Raw genomic sequence first — 18,906 nt, forward strand, 5'->3', positions numbered from 1 at the left:
GTCTTTTTCATCTTTTTCTCCCTCTCCTCCTTCTTCTACTTCCTTCTCCTTGCTAACCTACGGCAACACTCGCTTCTGTGGTGGATTATTCGCGTTACTCCGTGCAACTGAGAGCCTGCCTACCAACTCTCGCTGGCGGAGCGTCGATAACGTCGCTGCGTACTTAACGCAGCCAGGCGAAAAAGAAAAACACCGACATTCGTGCACTCCGATCGCAGAACGAATTAATCTGTCTGTGAGTAATTTGGTATGTAAAAAATAGCTTGTAGGCGTTGTTATAAACAAGACGGAGGCATCGCATGCCCAACGAGAATATTGACATTGTCGCCGGTCTGTCCGATTTATCGCAACGGACTCGGCCGACGTTCTCAAACATGTAGTATATTGTGTACATCTTTTTTTCATATAAAATGTCCTAGAATAACCGCTTGCAGAGTACACTGAGGGATTCTTGAAACTAAACGACACGACTTTTCCTTTGTCAAAATTCTGTTTAAATGATAGTTTTTAAAGGAGCGTTATTAAAAATTAGAATATCAAGTTGCCTCGTGGAATTAGTATAAGTAATATTTCCTCGACTAAAAATCTTTTTAAAACGGTGGAATAACACTTTGTGAAAAAAATTATTTGTACGTCGTTTAAGTATATTGCTAAGTATATTCGCAGTCGTTCTTTCAGTGGCATCAGTAAGAAATTCTACCATATCGAATAAGTAATATCTGAATTGACCGTAATTTTACAGAAAGCTGATTTGCCACGAAAGAATTTCTTACCGATGCCACTGAAAGAACAACTACAAATGAAGTGGCAAATTTATACTATACAAATAATCTTTTATACAAAGTGTTATCCCAACGTTTAAAGATATTTCATGGCCTTGGAAAAGCCTGATGGAACATTATTTATTCCAATTATTTGCACAAATAAGTCATTCAAAAGAGCCATAAATTCGGATATTGTTATAATTACACAATAAACCTTTAATGAGATAGAAGAAAAACAGCTAGTGTGACGCACGTGATATGTCGTGGATTCGCGGATCACACACCGTTTCTGATTCGAGCGTAACTTAATTACGCTAATTCGGTGTCAATTTAAATAGCAGCCGTTTAAAAAGTATCATTCGAATTCTTGGTAAACGAGACGTTGCTTCGTTCGGTAGGCAAGAATCTCCCGATGCACGCCGCATGCGGTTATTCCGGGACACCCTGTATATGACATACAGATAATATTTATATATCATAAATATATTTATATTAATATATAAATATTTATATATCGTAAATGCAGTAGAGATTTATTCGTTCGCGCGGTGCTTTCGCCCAGTTTCGATGCTTAATCAAATCCAAAGGGAAATCTCAATTCGTTTTCGTGCGTTCGGCGCAATTAGGGACGACGGGGCGGCGTCCCGGAATCTCGTACACACTTAAAAGTATTTAATATCACTGTCCGCTCACATCCGACCTCTTTCGCCGCGAGATATATTGGAAGCAAAGTGATTATTATAGTAGACGGATCTCGAATACCGAACGTGGGCTCGCGCCCTCGAACATTCTCTCATATGATTTAGCGCTCGTCGCCCGTAGCGAGTACAGTAAAAATACCGTTCAGTTTTACAGGCAACTTACGCTGCTTAAAACGATCAGGGGTTCACAGGGGCGAATATCCGATCGAGCGGATAATAACGATTAATAAAAGCACTAAAATCGCGTTGTCGCGCACGACACGTTCATTGAAGAGCACAAAGTAGGAAGTATTAAGAATTTTCCGAAAACAATAAGTGTACATGTATCATACGAGATACGAGCATTTAAAAGTGTAATCCTCTAATTATTTTGAGCAGCGCATCATATTCCATCTCGCAATAGATATATATATATATATACATACCTATTTGAAAAATCAAAATTTAAACATGTAACAAATTTATATCGTTATACATAAGAAAAAAAAAAACACGCATTTTCCTATAAAATATACCGTAGAAAATCGTTGGATCTTGTCAATTCGTGGTTAACCCAACTAAACGAAAATCTAAAACGAAAATTCAACCGCGATAAAAGTCCAACGTATTTGAAATCCTCTCTGGAAGTAACTTCGTGGTAAAAAGTACCGAGACCTGGATGCATATTTATCGCGATAATAATAATGAAAACTATAATAATAATAATAATAATAATAATAATAATAATGATAATAATAATCGATACTTGTATCACTACTACTGAAAACAACGTCGAAGGGAAAGAATGATCTACTTTTTAAATATGGCCGTTGTGTAAAAACTGATTAATAGAGAACTGTACAAGTGAGTTCAAAATTGCACCCAGCTCCGATCGTGAACGGGTCTCCCCTGATACCTCAATCGTCGACGACGGCTGATAAATATCTCCGTTGATCTCGTAGTACTGTTACTCCAATATGACCAGCACATACGCAATGTCCGCAACAGTCTTCACAGCCTGCTGGTTAATCCTTAACGACCCACTGTTCGGTAAACTTCGTTCACCTCCAGGGTTCGGGCAATCACACCCCGTTTCTCGAGAAGCGCGTCGATCGTCGTTATCCCTCGGATAACAAACGAAACAAAATAAAAAATAAAAAAAAAACGAAGAAACTTTTAAAGCGCGTTGCGCAACCGCGGACGTTGGGTCGTCAAGGATCAATATACATCCTCCGGATACCGACTATCGAAGAATTACGACGTCGTGGCAACGATATGCCGCAACCGTAGAGTCCAATATGCGCGCGCCAGATGTCCAAGTCATCGAGGTGTGTGTGCGCGATGATGATCCAACCGTCGAGGCTTCCCAAGAGGAAGACGCGTGTTCTGTCCGTCGGTATGGACGGTCCAAGTGTCCTCGTCTCGCGAGGGTGTGCGTGTGTGTATGTGTGTGTGTGTGTGTGTGTGTGTGTTTTGATCGTCAAGAAGCATGTTCTACCACTCGAAAGTGTCCGTCCTCCACCTTCTCGTGACTTCCTTCTTATCGAATAACGTTCTATCTATTTACATCGGAGCCCTCGGGATCGCACGCCGGCACAGCGTGCCGGCTGTGGCTGACCGGGCTATCACGAGAGCACGGGACCGACCACCTCGGTCGCGTCCTTACAGTCTTGAATGGATATCTGGGCGAGCTCGCTCGCTATCTCCTCCTGCAACTCCTTCTTCAGTATCGTATATGCCTGCTGAGCCTCCTCGTTCTCGCACGTAGCTTTGGCATTGGCCTTCACCTGGCCGTTCGTCTTCTTCTTGCCGGACGTCTCCTCGCCGGAGGACGCGCCGGGATTGATCTTGAATACGCTCTTGATGATGCTGTTCATCGTCGGCTGCGAGCGCTTCGGGCTCTCCGACGCGAACGCGAACGGACTGTGCTTGTCGCCCTTGGCGATCAGAGCCCTGCCTGTCCGCACGTTGCGCCTGCCGAACTTGTTGGCCTTCGCTGGGACGCTCGACTGTTGCGCCGACTGCTGCGTTTCATTCTCTCTCGCCTCCGGCGCAGCTTTCTCTACCTTCACCGAGTTCTCCCCGCACGTAGGCGCGTTGTCGGCGGTACACGCGGGTTCGCGACTGTCGGCGTCTACCGGCTTCGTCGACGTATCCGTGGAATCCGCGTCGGGCTTGTTCGCCTCCTTCGGGTCTTCCTCCGAGTTCGCCATCGGACTGGCTTTCGGCTCGTCCGCCTTCTCCAAGGGAGCTTTGTTATTCTCCGCGTGATTGCTCGTATCATGCCGAACCTCCGTCGCAGGTACTTCCCTCTGCAGAACTTTGACGGGGCTCTTCGGCTTCGTGCCGTTTTGATCCTCCTTCGTCTGGCAATTGCCGCAGGAACCGTGGGTAGGCGAATTCACCTGTCTCTTAGTGGCGTTGTTCTTCTGAACCACTCCCATGTGCGGTCTACCCGACGTGCGCACGTTGAACGGCCCGGGCTGCTCGTACGGTGGTTGCACGTGATTCAAGTGTATCTGTGGTGGCTGCTGCATCCTGCGAATATCAACGTGCATCGCGTTGTCCATACGCGGAGGTGGTTGCTGCTGCTGTTGCTGCTGCTGCTGTTGCTGCTGATACGAGATGTACGGCTGAAAAGACGGGTTGATCGCCGGTGGGCTGTTTGCGGCCGGATTGCCGTAGCCCAGATTCGGGTTGGGGTGCACGTTGGAGTTGACGTACTGCGGCATCATTTGCCTGGGCAGTTGCTGGAACTGGTACTGCGCCGTCGGATAGGCCGGACAGCTCTGCTGCGGGATACCCGATACGATCTGACCGCCTCTGCCGCGCTCACGGTAGTTGTAACGGTCGAGGGCTATCCGCGCGTCATTGCCGTGATACTGCTGCGACACTATCGGACCGGACTGGTAGATCTGATCGTTCTGGGGAATCACCGGGCTCGGAGGCTGGTGGTAGCTCTCGAAGTGCATACCTTCGCCGCTCATCGCCCTGCTGTACGCGATGCTCGAGTGGTACTGCGGCGGCTGCGGGCTGTACTCCTGCTGCTGCTCCGGATACTGAGGGTACTGCGGCACGGAGGGTTGAGCGTCGATCCAAGTCTCCTGCTGGGGCGGGCGCTGCTCGCTGTCCCGTATGGCCAACACGGCGTTCCAGACCTCCTTCAACTCCCCCGTGATATCGCGATCCTTCAGGATCGTGTAGTGACGAGTGAAGACCACGCCCGCGTTCATCGTCTCTATGAAGTCCAGCAGGAGCTCGATGAAGCTTCTACGCTTCTGTCGGGACACACAACGGACGGCTGTAATACCGCGTGCCGGGTGTTGCGCACTGGGAAACCCATTTAGCTGACTCGAGGAAAATTCTCGTTCTCGAACTCGGGCGAAACGTTCCGGTTCGTGAGAGGCAAAATCTCGTTCCCCGAAGCAAACCATTTTCATTTTCCGTCTGAGAAAACCGAACTTCGGTTGTCACCGACCGCAACGTCTGCCCATATCGAAGCAGGAATTTCGGGTGGGTCATCCGAGCGAGTTTCCCGGTGCACTCGTCTCAAGCGTTGATGGGAAGGGATTGTTTCAATCGATGGAAGACCTTCCTTACCTTTGGATCCTGGGCGTTCTTGCCGCTCATTCGCAGAACCTCCGGATTGGCCATTACGGCGAAGACAACCGCCTCGGTCCTCGTGCGGGGTGGCGGCACTCTCATGCCTCCGTAGAGAGGTACAGGCAGCGAGGGTCTGCGAGGCATCGCGATCTTGTCCCAGGACAGTACATTCACGAAGCATGGCGCCGAGCTGCCCTGTTCACCGAGAGAATCAGCGTTTATGTAAGAAAACTCGTGTGACAAATTCTCAGAAGGTACGCCAGCAATACCGGTAACAGTGAGGACAACAGCATGGTATACCTGTATATGATCCTGTATGCACATGTGCGGCTGCGGCGGGTTCTTGAAAACTCGCGCCCCATTGCGCTTGATTCGGATCACACCGCCTTCTGTCATTTCGCCGCTGAAAATCGACCACTTTGATATCCAGAATTCTACCTGGCGACTTTCCTAACTACGGCAGTACGGCGACGAGCGACCCCTCTAGCGCGATATCTCCTCGAGTATTAGCGATACCTCCAGCACAGGGAGGAGAACGAAGTTGCGTTGCTCCCCGGGTGTCAACGGCATGCCGATGAAACCGACACGGGGCTAACATTTAGGCCTCCGACAGCGTACGAACGCCCCGAAGCCAACCGATCTATTCTCGAGGCTATTTCCAAACGAGTACGATCTATCGCACCTAGCGCAGCGGCCACTTCGGGAGATCGCCGGTCTCGAGGAGACCGCTCGAGGTGTCCCAACGCAAGATATCACGCGACGGGGACGAGCCGAGGGCCGCTTTGTGATCGATGTGGCGCGGCGAGTGCCCTTAAACGCACGGTATGACAGATGCGCCCGCGGAACCGAGCTGCCATAAACGTTGCGCGACGCTCGCTCGCGGGCCGACAAACAATTATGTAACGCGGCGGCAGGCAGGCAGGAGGACGACGATTTTCGCGAGCGTACCCGACCAATCGAGGCCGTCCGCACGGCCTTCGATAACGCAGCCTGTCAACATAACCTGAAAACCGGAGCGGAGCTCGCGCATCGGACTCCGCGTTCGTGCGCGTTCGTGCCGGTCACGTGACGCGCCGCCCGTGAGAGACGGTTCTCGAGAACGAGAGAGAGCGAGTCCCGGCGCTCTCCCGGGAACTCACCGCGTGGTGGACGGTGGAGCGATATCGCACTCGTGAGAAACACTCAAACTACCACGGACCGACGACGCGACACATTATCGGGCGGACTCGGCGGCGGGAGAGGGGAGGCATCGCTCGTTTTGTTTATTACTTTCCCGGAGGCTGCGCGGTGCGACACCGCGCGACCGACACCGTGCGCCGTCGCGGCGTCCACGCGAACCCGTTCTTCCGCCGGTATCTCTCACCGACGCGCCCGGAGCGCCGGAAGTGACGGCCGGCGAATGTTCCTAGGAACGTATCTCGCGCGCCCACCGCGCTTCGATACATCGACCAGCGACTTCAGACTGCCGCCATTAGGATCGTCGAGCGAGTCCGTCGGAATTTGTCGGTCAACGGCGAACGGGTTTTTCATTAATCCCGCGGTATCTCGGCGGCACAGCGTCGTCGTCGTCGTCGTCTCGCACGCTGGACTTGATCCGGAGACCAGTCGGAGACGGTAATTGTTGTTGGATTGACACTCGGGGAAAACTACCGTTGCCGGTTAAACCGTTACTGGTTGGATTATTGGTTAAAAAGAACGATCATGGCGGCCGAGTAGGCGCGCTTCTCGTCGGCAAAACGTTCGACGCTTTTATATTTATGGTAATGTCGTCATTTGTTTAGGCGTTCTCGGGTGCCCAAAGATGGAGATCACGGAGACGGGGAGGAGAACCAGGACGAAGCACGATCCCGCCGTTTCACGGCGTCGAAAATGTGAGTGACTCCTTTCGGAGTTTTTTTTTTCCACACTTTTGGCGGACATGTTGCGACATGTTCGATTCATCGTTGCACCCGCATATGTCGCGATCTTACTTACGGCCTGTTCATTTTAAGCTGAACTGGCCGCACCAGTTCGACGAATTTACGCGTACTGGAACGTGAGGATGCACGTTCGCTTCATACACTTCATGTTGTGTGTGTAAATTTCTTGAACTGGTGCAGTCAGTTAAAAAAAAGCAGCGTACGTAGAGATCGAGCGATTATAATGAAATAATGAATAGTATATGAAAGGAAATTAAAGAAGCGCCTATTAGAGCGCACTGATTGATCGGCCATCACTTCAATCTCGTCGTATCTCACGACGACGGCACCATTTTGTCGGCGATCTCGCGCGCGAAGATGATTATCCCTGACGCATGTTTATCCCCCCGACGAGCAGCAATTATAAATAGTTAGCGCGACGAATAATAAAAGATGCCGGCAGGGCGCGAGCGACTCCGAGGACTGAAACTTGCTGTAGAGCTTGCGAGAGCGAGCGGCTCGGAGGACTGTAGTTAGCGACTATTAATATCATCGATCGGGATCGATAGTTCTGCCCGCGAGGCGTCATAATGATATGGTGGATGGTGCGGATCTCTCTGATACCCCGCCGATACGTCACGTACACCGGTAACGATGTACAAGTGGCGCCAATAATGCTCGCAAACATCGCGCCCTGCTGTACAATCTGTTATCGTTAACTCGCGCTCGGAACGTCCGCTAATGCCCGCCGCTAATGATCCGATATTAAGAAATAAAAAGATGACAACGGGCGATACGGCGCGCATTGTTGCAAAATCTTCGCCGCGCGAGGCGCAATTTCGCCCGGCAAACGGCATTCGCTCTTTAAACGGCGAAATTCTTCCCCGACGGCCGAAAAACAAGCCCGGTACGATATTACATATATATTCGTAAGTATTCAGAATTGGATTTCTTACATTTGCTTGATTGAATGTCAACTGAATCAAATACTAACCGAATGCCGAGTATGCGCAGAGAAAAAGATTTCTTTGGATTTAATATATGTTTGTTCGGTTCGTTTGGTTTGTTTGCAGAAGATTTCTCATTTGTTCGTTACATTGTGTGAAGAAAAAAGTGCTGGAAAATTTATTTGTGGAATATAAAGTTGATCTCGCCGAAGTAAGGTTTACATTTGTGAAATAAGGCTTCTTTTCATGAAACAAATCTTATGCGCTACGAATTAATTTTTAAATTTCTCTCTTAAACTTTTCTCTCAGCACAGACATCTGAAAAATATCCACTGTTTACAGCAAATATTCTGAACAAATTTCAGGAGTAAGTTGAAATTAAACTAAACATTCTTTAAAGTTAACGATCGAAAAATTCGAGGCTAAAACGAGGTTGTAATGTTCGTTTCTATCTTACGTAGAGGAAGTCAAACCTATAAAGTGAATTTTCCAAGAATTCATCTCTCTCTCTCTCTCTCTTTTTCTCTTGTATCGAATCTTCGGTCACACAAATAACGCAATTATTTCAATTTACTATTACAACGAATTATCTTTCGCGCTATTTCCGAGTATCGGGCATTAAAAAGCCTCACGCTTATGAAGTTTGAACGGGTATCGCTCGCACGCAAGAAAGCTCTCTCTCTCTCTCTCTCTCTTTCTCAAGAACGTTTTCGATTGTCGCGATTCGCGCGAAATTGCACGTAGGATCGAAATCGCGGGTCCCCGCGTTAATGCCGCGCCGTCTCGAACGTCTCGCTCGATCCACCGATCTTACCTCTCGGTAAGGACCCTGTAATGCGAAATAATGGGTATCCACCCACTCGATGAAAATTACATGAGACCGCGGGCCCTCGACCGGCCACTCTCTCTTTCTCTCTCTCACTCTCTCCCTCTCTCTCCCTCCCTCTCGCACCACGAGCGCAGCTGAGAAGCACGTATACCGCGAAACGGCGGGAGAGAGCGGGCCGAAGGGGTGGGCGTAGGTTAATTGTTTAGTAGGTGCGAACACCATAATTAAAATTTAAGGGTATACAGATCCCGAGATACAGCGGCGCACCTTCGCATCGTTGCTGCTCGCGATACGACGCGGAGGGCCTCGCCGCAGGTGAGAGACACGTCCGCATCTGTTCTCTCGCGCGTTTGCGTACGCGTCCGTATGGGTGTCCATTAACGTTTCCGAGAAATTAACGTGATTCTAATCGATAGCCGAGAAATTAGATCTGGCAATCGCCGCGGCTCCCCTCGATAACGCGTCGCAGTAAGAACTAATGATTACGATAGCGTCAATTAGCGGTACACTTTCTCACCCTGCCGAGTCGAAATTTCGCTCCCACATTAATCCTGCGAATTCTGCAGGACTTGAAGAAATGACTGGAGAAGCTCGGGGTGCAACAATTGCAAATTATTGCGCCACTTTGTGCTGCGAATGAAATATTGCTTGATTTCCTTCATGTTGAAGCTCGAGGGGCTTACTTTAAAATCATTTAATATTCGACCGTCTCAATATTCTATTTATATTTAATATTTATTTTTTTATTCCAATACGCGAGGTATTTATTATGTAACTTATTTAACAGTAGTTGGAATATGTGAGGTAATGAGTGAATTAAATTTCAACTTTTATTCGGTAAGTACATCCAATGTTCATTCAGATCAGAAACATGCGTAACAATGATTATAATTAAATTACAATTATTATAATTATAATTAAAATATGTAGTACAAATAATTTCACACATCTAGAGATATATGATGCATCGTTGCCCGCGTCTCGACTTCCTACTGCCTTCATCCTAGCTTTCCGACCCAACATCCTGACTCCTGGCCGCTTCGTCGCTCCAGATATTCAGTCGTGGCACTGACACTTGTGCTAATCCGGAGAAACGTGTGTTAATTAACGCAGTGCCGACGAGAGTGTCCGATTAAATATTTCAAAAGTCGACGAAATATTTTTTTTCTGCCTAATTAGAGTTGTGAGTGCGACGATACACGTTGCTCGGCCGGCGACTCAAAACTTGAAGACTCGGTTTTGAAAAAATATGTACGGAATTACCAAAACGATGAGCAAAGACGAGCAACGTTATCTCTCGCGTTGATCGGCAACCCGCACCGCCCCACCATTGAATATCCTCGTGCGATCAAAACAATCAACGTTTTCGAAACATTGCTGTCCTTCAAGGGCAACGTTATCCTCGCGCGTCTCGTAAGATTTTCCGAATTTTTCCAGTGTGTCTCGAGCCGGGTGAGCGACATGTAAATGCGTCGGCAAATGTCAGCTATTATTTCCGTCGGTCGATTAAAATATTTCGTAATATTCGAACGGACTTTCCTCGATGTCGCGTTGATTAACGAACGTTTCCCTTTCGCGTTCAATGTCAGTGCTACGACCGGAGTGCCCCGGAGCAACAGAAGCCAGGATATTGGACTGGAACGTCAGGACGGAGAACGCTGAGATGCTGGCAGCGATGCATCATATATTTTCAGGTACTCAAGTCATTTATTATGCAAGTTTCTGATTTTAACGAACGTTTTAAGGAACGTATTCTCCGAAAATAAGAAAATGCCTCGAATCGAAATTTAAGCTGGCATTCATGGTACGTCATCATTCGACGAATAATTATAGCTTCATAAATCTTGTATTTGTTTATATCTGTATCTATAAGATTTATATCTATATTTATATCTATAATTTATATATTACTAGAAATATTAATCCAAATAATTAAATAATAGTTTACGCATGTAAATGTGTAATTATGTTCTCAATCAAAAATTCTTAATAATTCGCAAGTATAAATACTGGCATTTAACAAGTTGACTGCCATGATGATTTCTATGGATTTCTCCTAAGCTTAATTGAAATTCGAATAATTACAGTTACAGTAAATACGTATATTTTCTCTGATGCACGTCAGATAGTTTCCTTAACTTTCTATCGACTATGACATTGAATTCGTTCTTTCGATGCAATTAATCATGCTCTGCATATATCTTTGTGAGCCACGGCAAAATCGCATAACGCCAGATACCGGTGATCTCCATGGCAGTCAACGTGTTAATTACCTAATATTTGCTTACTTTATATCCTTGGAATTTCAATATGAGGACATCAATAGAGAACAATCATTCGTAGCACAGTAGATAAGACAATATAACTTGTATTGTGTTACTTCTCGAGCTTCTCCGTTCATTCTTCAACTTCATAATTTGCAAGATCGATGTGGAACCAAAATTTCGACTCGGGCTAAATAACCATCGAATCGACCTTTTCATACTCTCAAATAGAACAAAATCATAACGCTGGAATTAATGCTTCGCGATTTCACAATGTACAGACGTGATCAGAATTTAACTCTTGACTGCGCGTATCTCGCGTTGCGCCGTAATGTGGTCACGATAATGATAGTAGGCAAAAACACGGGTTTGAAAAGAAGGAAATCGCCAGGTGCGTTGTGCACGAGCGCACTCTCTCTCTCTCTCTCTCTGCCCCCTCTCACAGGGCCGTCTGGCCATTTAAATTAGTCGAGAGCAGGCTCCTTTCAAAAATTAATTGACGTATCGATTGGGGCGTCCCGCAGACACATTGTAACGATGTTGGTGGTGCCAGGGCTTCGGTTTACACCGCGGCATAAACAACGCTCGAATAATGACGTCGCGTTTCTGCTCGATCGGCGTGATTAGGCGCGGACTACACGAGGAGGGCTGGAATCATTATCAATTCTCGACGGAAAAAAAGAGAGAGAAAAGAAAACACACGGACTATCGTCCATTAAATCCCATTCCGCTCCATTATAAATTCTGCCGTCAATTAAAATCCACTGAATCCCTCATATTTACCGCCGTTGAATTATCTCGACTACCAATATCTCGTGGCTCCTACCGACGTCATCGACGAAAGAACGTGCGTTTTTACGATATATACACAGCAAAGGCAAAATAATTATTACTTGTGCTCGACAATAATTACCGGAGCACGACGCCGATCGCAATGTAACATGTGACTCGACAAACGAAAAAGAAAAAAATGCCCAAAAATAATAGGCGTCGCGAAAGATCCAGCGCGTAGATCGAGCAGATAACGAGGATCGCTCAACAAACGAGAAAACTCGGGTTCAATACGTGCAAATTATCGAGCCGCCAATGAGATGTCCTTTCGCGCGCGACGTTTGCGCACACACACACACACACAATGCACTATTTCATCCAATTGCTCTCGTTGCATTCTTCATATTCGTTCGGGCCGATTACCACGCAAAAATGTCGGGCGTGTGATTGGGACGGACGCGCCGGATAATATAATAACGAATAAGGGACACGTGGATATAAAAATAAACGGCCATGTGCACAGAGACAGAGAGAGAAAGAGAGAGAGAGAGAGAGAGAGCAACCCGACGCGCCACACGCAGAGACCGCGCGCGCGAGACGTGTTTATAGTAATGAGCCTTGTCGTTATTTGTCCAGCGAAGGGGATTTATCGAGATACCTCGTGGTGAGATCTTGTTGCTCGATCTTTCCCTCCCTCGACGCGGTGTGTCCGCTTATTTTCTCCGCTGGTCTCCGCTAGCTCGTCTACCTCTCACCCCCCGCGCACCTTCCGCCAGGTTGTTAACCCTCTCGCGCCTACGACACCCTGCGCAGGAGAAAAAGGAACGAGGGGAGAGATCGATTTTATTGGTGACGAGAAAGGAGGGAAGATCTCACGTGTGGCGACACACCGACCGAGATGATCTATTCTCGAAGATATCTTCCTTGCACAGAGAGAAAGACGGTGGCCGATTAATTTTCGAGCTGGTCGGAGAAAATTAGAATCTGTCGAACCGATTGTCGGCGATACGTGTATATGTACATATGTGTATGTGTGTTAACGAGGAATCGAAGCGATATCACACAAGTAAGCGAAAGAGATGAATTAAATGTTCCGTTACTTTGCGAGAAGGTAATCTTATAGCGCGCTTTAATTAAACGTTATTACAAGCGCATAATCGCGATTTATTTATTTATTTAATCGCGAATATTATCAGCGTGATGTTCGTAACAAACGAGCGTGCCCGGGCTGAAAAATATAAATTACTTGTCGCGTCGCTTTTCGCGCGAATTACGACGTGTTTGTAAACCTGATCGTCCGGTGACACTTCCGGCCATTTACCGACTTTTCTCCCGCTCGGCGGTAAAAGTAAATTAACGTAATTTTACAAAACGATCGTTTTTAATGGTTATTTATGCAAAGTGAAATATCACGGACATCGTGCGCTTGTTATATCCGCGTCGATTCGCGCGGACTGTAAAATCGCAGAGAAATTTTCCCGACTCCGCACTTCGCACGATTAATGCCGTTCTCGCGCGCTTAATGCCGCTCCGAATCCGAAGCGGAACGAAAGAAGGTGGATCGATGCTGTACGTACGTTTCATCCATCGCACGCACTAACACTCCCTGACAGTTCTCTGTCTGGCAGCCGCCATCGTGGCTGGCAACCGCAGAGTTTCAATAAGGAGGCGAGCCGAACCGGTGTGCAGGTCGCCGTGCGTGCACGGGATATCGCGCCTTATTCGCGAATAAGGTGCACGTCAACGTGACTAAAGAGGCCTCGTTACCATAATCGTCCAGGCTCGAGGTGTATTCTTAAATCTGGCAAGCCAACACCTAAACACGGTCATCATCGCTTCGCGGTATAATAAGATCACATCGCGGCCGGGGCCCGAACGCCGGGGCCCCTTTCCTCCTCGCCCTCCTCTCATCACCCCCATGACCCTCGTGGCCCAACGATACGCGTCAGGTCGATTCAGTCGGAATGACGTTTCTTCCGTGAACCGCCGTTCTTGTCGAAAACTGTCGTGTAACCCGACACCGCTTTCGCTTTGCTCTCCAACCGGGGATGAGTTCAATCCCCGGCGATGACGCGAAATTTCTCAGGCCTGATATCAAAATTTCAAAAGGAGCCTGTGAGGCATTTCGTCCGTCCTCGAAGGGAGGAAAGGAAATTGAAAGGAATCCGGGGGATAATGAAATGATAACGAAAATCGCGATTAAATATTTTCTTCGTTGGAAAATCGAACGTCTCGAACGATGCTACCGATAAAGGGGGAAATATCTCAATTTGAGGCTTATAAAATGCATAAATAGCGCGAATACGAATAATCAAGGTAAATGTATACTCGCAGGCTCGGTGGGAGGGGGGGGGGNAATTCACCCGCGAGAATTTCAAGCGCTCCCGCGAGCCCTCCGTCGCAGCCCTGAAAATTTGACTTCTCGAACGGCGACGGAGGGTGGCGTCGGTCCCGGCCGAATCGGCCCGATGCTATTTAAGAACGACGAGATGGACGAGCGCGAGATGATTACCGACGGTTTAAAGATGATCCGCCGATCGAGAGACGCCTACTCGGATACCTGCAGTTTGCCGCGCGCTTATTAAGGTTATCCTTCCGTCGGATCACTGTAATACGCCCGTAATGTGTGACAATTCGGATGATTTGCATCCTTGGACGCGGAAGACATAAAGCCATCAAGCGGGGCAATCACGCGGCTCCGGCTCGGAGGTGCATCGATCTATTAAGCGTCTTCGCGAAAACTGCAAGGCGCACGCACGTGTGCCCCGCGGATCAAATTACTTCGCCGGGTACATTCCCTTCTTTTCTCTCCGTTCTCGTCCTTCCTTTTTTTCCCTCCTCTTCTTCCTTTTCGTTTTCGCGCATACAAGCACGTTCCCCTCTTTTCTGTCTCTCTCTCTCTCTCTTTTTTCTTTCTTTTTAATTTCATACGCGCGTCCACTTGCGCGGGGAAAAAATTGATTCGCGAACGGGTAGACGGAAGACTACTCGGGGGGCACACTGTTGGCTTCGCGAAAACGATGGGGCTCGTATAATAATCAGACGCGATCAGCCACGGCAACGTCCGGGGTTACGTGCATAATTATAATGTTACGAAAATTACGCGCGCGTAATTACCCGTGTTCTTCTCTCTCCCTCTCTCTCTCTCTCTCTCTCTCTCCTTCGGTAGAAATAATTTATATTTCACGTTATTTTAGAATAACATTACGCGTACGCAAGAATATTACTGCTTTTTCATAAGCAGACGGGGGAGGGAAGGAAATGCGATCGTTTCGAACGTACGATATTACGGCTTGTGTTTATATTTGTAATCACATTATGTATGTGCGTGTTGTGTGATTCTACGTTATATTAAAGCAGGCTATTTATTCGATAAATTTGATTGGGAAGAAGCGCGTTTTTCTTGGCATAGAAATATAGTACAGCATGATTTTATCTCGAGTTAGATAATTTGATTAACGTCCACATTAACTCAAAGAAGATAAAGATAATAAACACACACCCGCAAATTAATCGTTTTATTTCAAGGATCAAATGTCCGATATTAATCATCCCGTGTCTTTTACTTTTTTCATCTATATCGGCGACTACTCAATACTAGAAAAAATAACATCGCCCTTTTTTATCGAACGACACGAATTTCGTGAAATCCCTTTTATGGTTTTACCGAACCACGAGAGAAAAATGTCATTTGCACGAGCAAAAAAGGAGGCATCGTGGGATTTCTCACGAATTGTCGGGGGTTATAACTGGTCGTCGTATCGGTCGGAGGAGGCGTTCGAAGTTGCAGGTACGCGCAGACGCGTTAATGGCCGCGAAAGAGAGAACGAGAGAAGAGCCTCGATGTCATTTCTTGTTTGCGATGTGTTGTTGCCAGCGTGAGATATATCGAGCCTAATGACAGGCCGCTTCGCGCCGCCATGCGGCATCCTCACGCCCCACGAGAGCGTTCGTGTTTTTCGCTTCTTTTTTATTTTCGCTTCGTGAAATTTTCCTTACTGATGCGCGCCACTTGAATTCCGAGCCGCTCTCTCCGATCTTTCGGAGAAAGAGTAATTATTATAATTTTAGGCATTACCTTGTTTCGCACAATTTAATTCGCGCACGCATAAACCATTCGGCTGCCCGAGTCGAAATTTTGGTCCTACATTAAGTCTACTTAGTGCTACATAAAGTCTTCAAGTGGATAAAACGGGAATAACTTGCCGTTTATAGTATTAAAGGAGCGCTAATAGTGCTTATTTGATGCTATAAAAGGAATCTTAGACCTCTCGGGGAGAAATTCTGCATTAAGTCAAGTGGGGAAATGGAAATAACTTCCCATTTGTAGCACCAAAGGAGCACAATAGAAGACCTTTGATGACTTGATGCAGAATTAAACAGACTTAATGTAGAATTAAAGTTTTGTCTCGGATGTAATTAAATTCATTTCAAGAACATCTATCACGCGTCTCGCGGTGTATCTATTGATAATTGGTAAATTATGCCGCACTGTAACTTTGACGATCCGAATAGATTCAACACAAGGCGGAAGTAAATTTAAATCCAAGGAGAATTGATTATAACAAGGTAACGCGCAATACTTATGGCGACGGCGAACATAAATTAAGGGTACTTTCTGTTCATGTCGACGCACCTCCAGCGTACTAAACAGCGCTCGTTTATATTCCCTGTCGCTGCTTCGAAGAGTCAACGCTAAATGGATGTTCTTGTAATGAACGAGGATCGATTGGATTGTGTTCAGGCACGGACCAAGCAATTCGGTATCCCTGACAAAACGCATAATATTAAACAGTCGTTACAAGTAGCTAATGATAAAATTAGTTATAATTTTTTATTTGCGAAAGAAATTCAAGAATATAAACGACAGTGCATTTAAACGTCAAAGGAAATGACAACCGGGCGGCATCGGTGTAATTTCAAATGCCGCACGAGGAAAAATAATTTACTGGCACAGCAAATTTTATTTCACGGCAAAATCTGCCAGTTATTATGCGCACAGCAAAATGATTTGTTAAGTGTACTAATTGCCATTCTCCGGATTATTTGGTTGAATCTACAAATTACTTTACTGTGAGAACAAATTGATAAATAGAGGGAAATACTATTTTGTCCTAATAGCAAGTTAACTTGGACAAGTTCACTCAGCAGAATATTATCTATCCTAGCACATAAACTATTTCTGTTCTAATTGCGAATAATTTGCAAGTTTGGTTGTGCCAACTAAATTTTATTCGCTTTCGCAACGAATATGCTTAACACTTTCTTTACAACAGCAATATCATTTTTCCGCATGTGCAGTAATTTCGTTTCAACCCAATATGTGCTAAAAGTGTCAAAAGTCGAGGAATCGTTCGAACGCATGACGGTAAGATGCATACGCTACATCGTATTCACCTATACGAGTTTTCACAAATTATATAGATCACCCACACACACGCATGCGCTACACGTTAATGAATATTTAATCGAGCGCGACGTCACAGCGACGTAAGAAAAAACCGCGTGTATCGGCAGCGGGCCGGCGAAAAAAAAGAACGATAAAGATGCGTCCACCGACGTGGTGGAAGGTGGTATGAATGTTAAACCCGGCCAAGTATCACGTCGGAGGAGGTAAGTGGCAAGAGGGACAGGCGAGGAGAACGAGCGAGGGGCACGTCTCGGGCCCTTGGGCCCCGTCATAAACAATAGCGAGGAGTAATTGATTCTCTAATAACTTAACGCGCGCCAGCACGAGTCGGCCACTAACAGCCTTAGGTAGGCATAATGTATTACGGCCGGCAACAACTCGACTGCCACGCCGGGGAAGGAGCGGAGGACGACGAGCACCGCGGGGTCTGCTGCGGGTGTGTGTGAGGCCCCGCGCGCGGTCGAGATTTAAGGCCCCGCGCCGATAATAAAGCAGCCACCCTTGGAAAATGCCGTCGCGCCGCGAGGAAACCCGTCACCTCTCCTCCTCCGCGCGCCTCGAGATATACGGATCGCTCCTCGATCCCGCTTCCTCGATCGATGAGAGACCGGCGCGCTGCTTCGATCGATGCTTTCGCGCGTCTCCGATCATCCGCTGCGACCGAGCTGGGAAAATAACGCGCGCCCGCGACGAACGAGGAAGGTAATCTGATTTTCGTCCCGGGAGGTTCCCGGGCTACACGTCCGGTGTACGCTCGCGAACGCAATATACAACGCATGATACATAAAATTGTTGCGATTTATCATTAATTAAGTTACTGCCGTCGAAGACTCATTATATCAATTAAAGGATTAAATATCGAGTGAAATGAAAATCGCTGACGATGATTCCGGATGTGTAAAACGGCAACGACGCAACATCCGATCCCGTGGTTTCCCGGCGTTGACGTGCCCCCGTCGCCCGCAGCCCCCCCTCCTCGCTCGCCACCGTGATAAACTGTCCGATTGCTTTCTAATAGCATCCCGAGCGTGATCCGCGCGCACACCGCGACAGCGTGTTCGCGCTCATACACACCCACGTATCCGCACGCACACATACACACAGCGTCGCGTTGCTGCAACGCCGGCTCGAAGACTAAGGCTGCGATGGGTGGTCGATCGCGCATGAATGTTTCATGGCTCCTAACTATCCACGAAACATGATCGATGGCCGGTTAGCACTCCACTCTCGCCGACCCCTCGCGCGCTCGCATCCGCTACGCACGCATCCACCACACACCCGCGAGCGAGCGCGTGTGCGGGTGTGCGCGCTGCGCCTGCCTGCGCCAGGCGTAGTTCATAAATACGCGGCCATTTGGCAGTAAATCTTGGTAGCCACCGGAGAGAGAGGGAGAGAGAGAGAGGGAGTCTCTCTCGTCCTCGTCTCGGTTCTCCACGGCGTTCTTCGTTGTTAATTACCGTGTTTTAACACCTAGACCCCACACCACTCTCTCGCCCCGAGCTCCTCGTCCCCTTCTTCTCGCGTCCTTCGTCTCCTCGCGTACTCACTCTCTCTCTCTTTCTCTACCTTTCCTCTCTTCTCCACTCGCGGTTATTCCCGCAACACCCTCCTCCTGCGGCCGTCTGCAGGTTCGCTACGCTCTTGTACGATCCCGCGCACCTGGAATCTCGCGTTAGCTTTTAATCCACTGCTCGATACTGAAGCGGGGAGGGGGGGGGGGGGCGATTAGTATCTCCCCGG

General features: G+C 47.6%; 2 protein-coding genes across 3 annotated transcripts in view; one reads left to right on the forward strand and one right to left on the reverse strand.

Annotated features, from left to right (window-relative positions):
* Positions 1 to 6,269, reverse strand: LOC106741510 (myb-like protein AA). 2 transcript variants are annotated; one of them, XM_014613621.1, is made up of 4 exons: positions 6,187 to 6,269; positions 5,348 to 5,450; positions 5,045 to 5,242; positions 1 to 4,722 (listed from the first exon to the last, which is right to left on the reverse strand). In XM_014613621.1, exons 2-4 carry the CDS (start codon positions 5,441 to 5,443, stop codon positions 3,070 to 3,072), a joined length of 1,947 nt encoding a protein of 648 aa, XP_014469107.1. In that variant the 5' UTR covers positions 5,444 to 5,450; positions 6,187 to 6,269; the 3' UTR covers positions 1 to 3,069. The 2 variants fall into 2 exon arrangements, with proteins under 2 accessions (XP_014469107.1, XP_014469106.1); XM_014613620.1 differs by having other exon boundaries at positions 5,348 to 6,260.
* A 582-nt stretch (positions 6,270 to 6,851) lies between these two features.
* LOC106741474 overlaps positions 6,852 to 18,906 on the forward strand; it is a 42,905-nt gene continuing 30,850 nt past the window's right edge. The window contains exon 1 of the mRNA XM_014613550.1: positions 6,852 to 6,918. The gene's annotated coding sequence lies outside the window, so the exon portion shown is untranslated. The remainder of the gene's footprint in view (positions 6,919 to 18,906) is intronic.

This window comes from Dinoponera quadriceps, unplaced genomic scaffold (assembly GCF_001313825.1).
Source record: "Dinoponera quadriceps isolate SergipeBrazil2010 unplaced genomic scaffold, ASM131382v1 scaffold405, whole genome shotgun sequence".
NCBI lineage: Eukaryota > Metazoa > Arthropoda > Insecta > Hymenoptera > Formicidae > Dinoponera > Dinoponera quadriceps.

Bases quoted from the DNA above. Each gene is read 5' to 3' on its own strand.
- LOC106741510 (XM_014613621.1), bottom strand. From the start codon at position 5,443: ATGACAGAAGGCGGTGTGATCCGAATCAAGCGCAATGGGGCGCGAGTT. The intron at 5,243-5,347 runs GTATACCATGCT...CTCGGTGAACAG, and splicing joins GCATACAGGATCATATACAG to GGCAGCTCGGCGCCATGCTT. The intron at 4,723-5,044 runs GTAAGGAAGGTC...GTGTCCCGACAG, and splicing joins AGAACGCCCAGGATCCAAAG to AAGCGTAGAAGCTTCATCGA.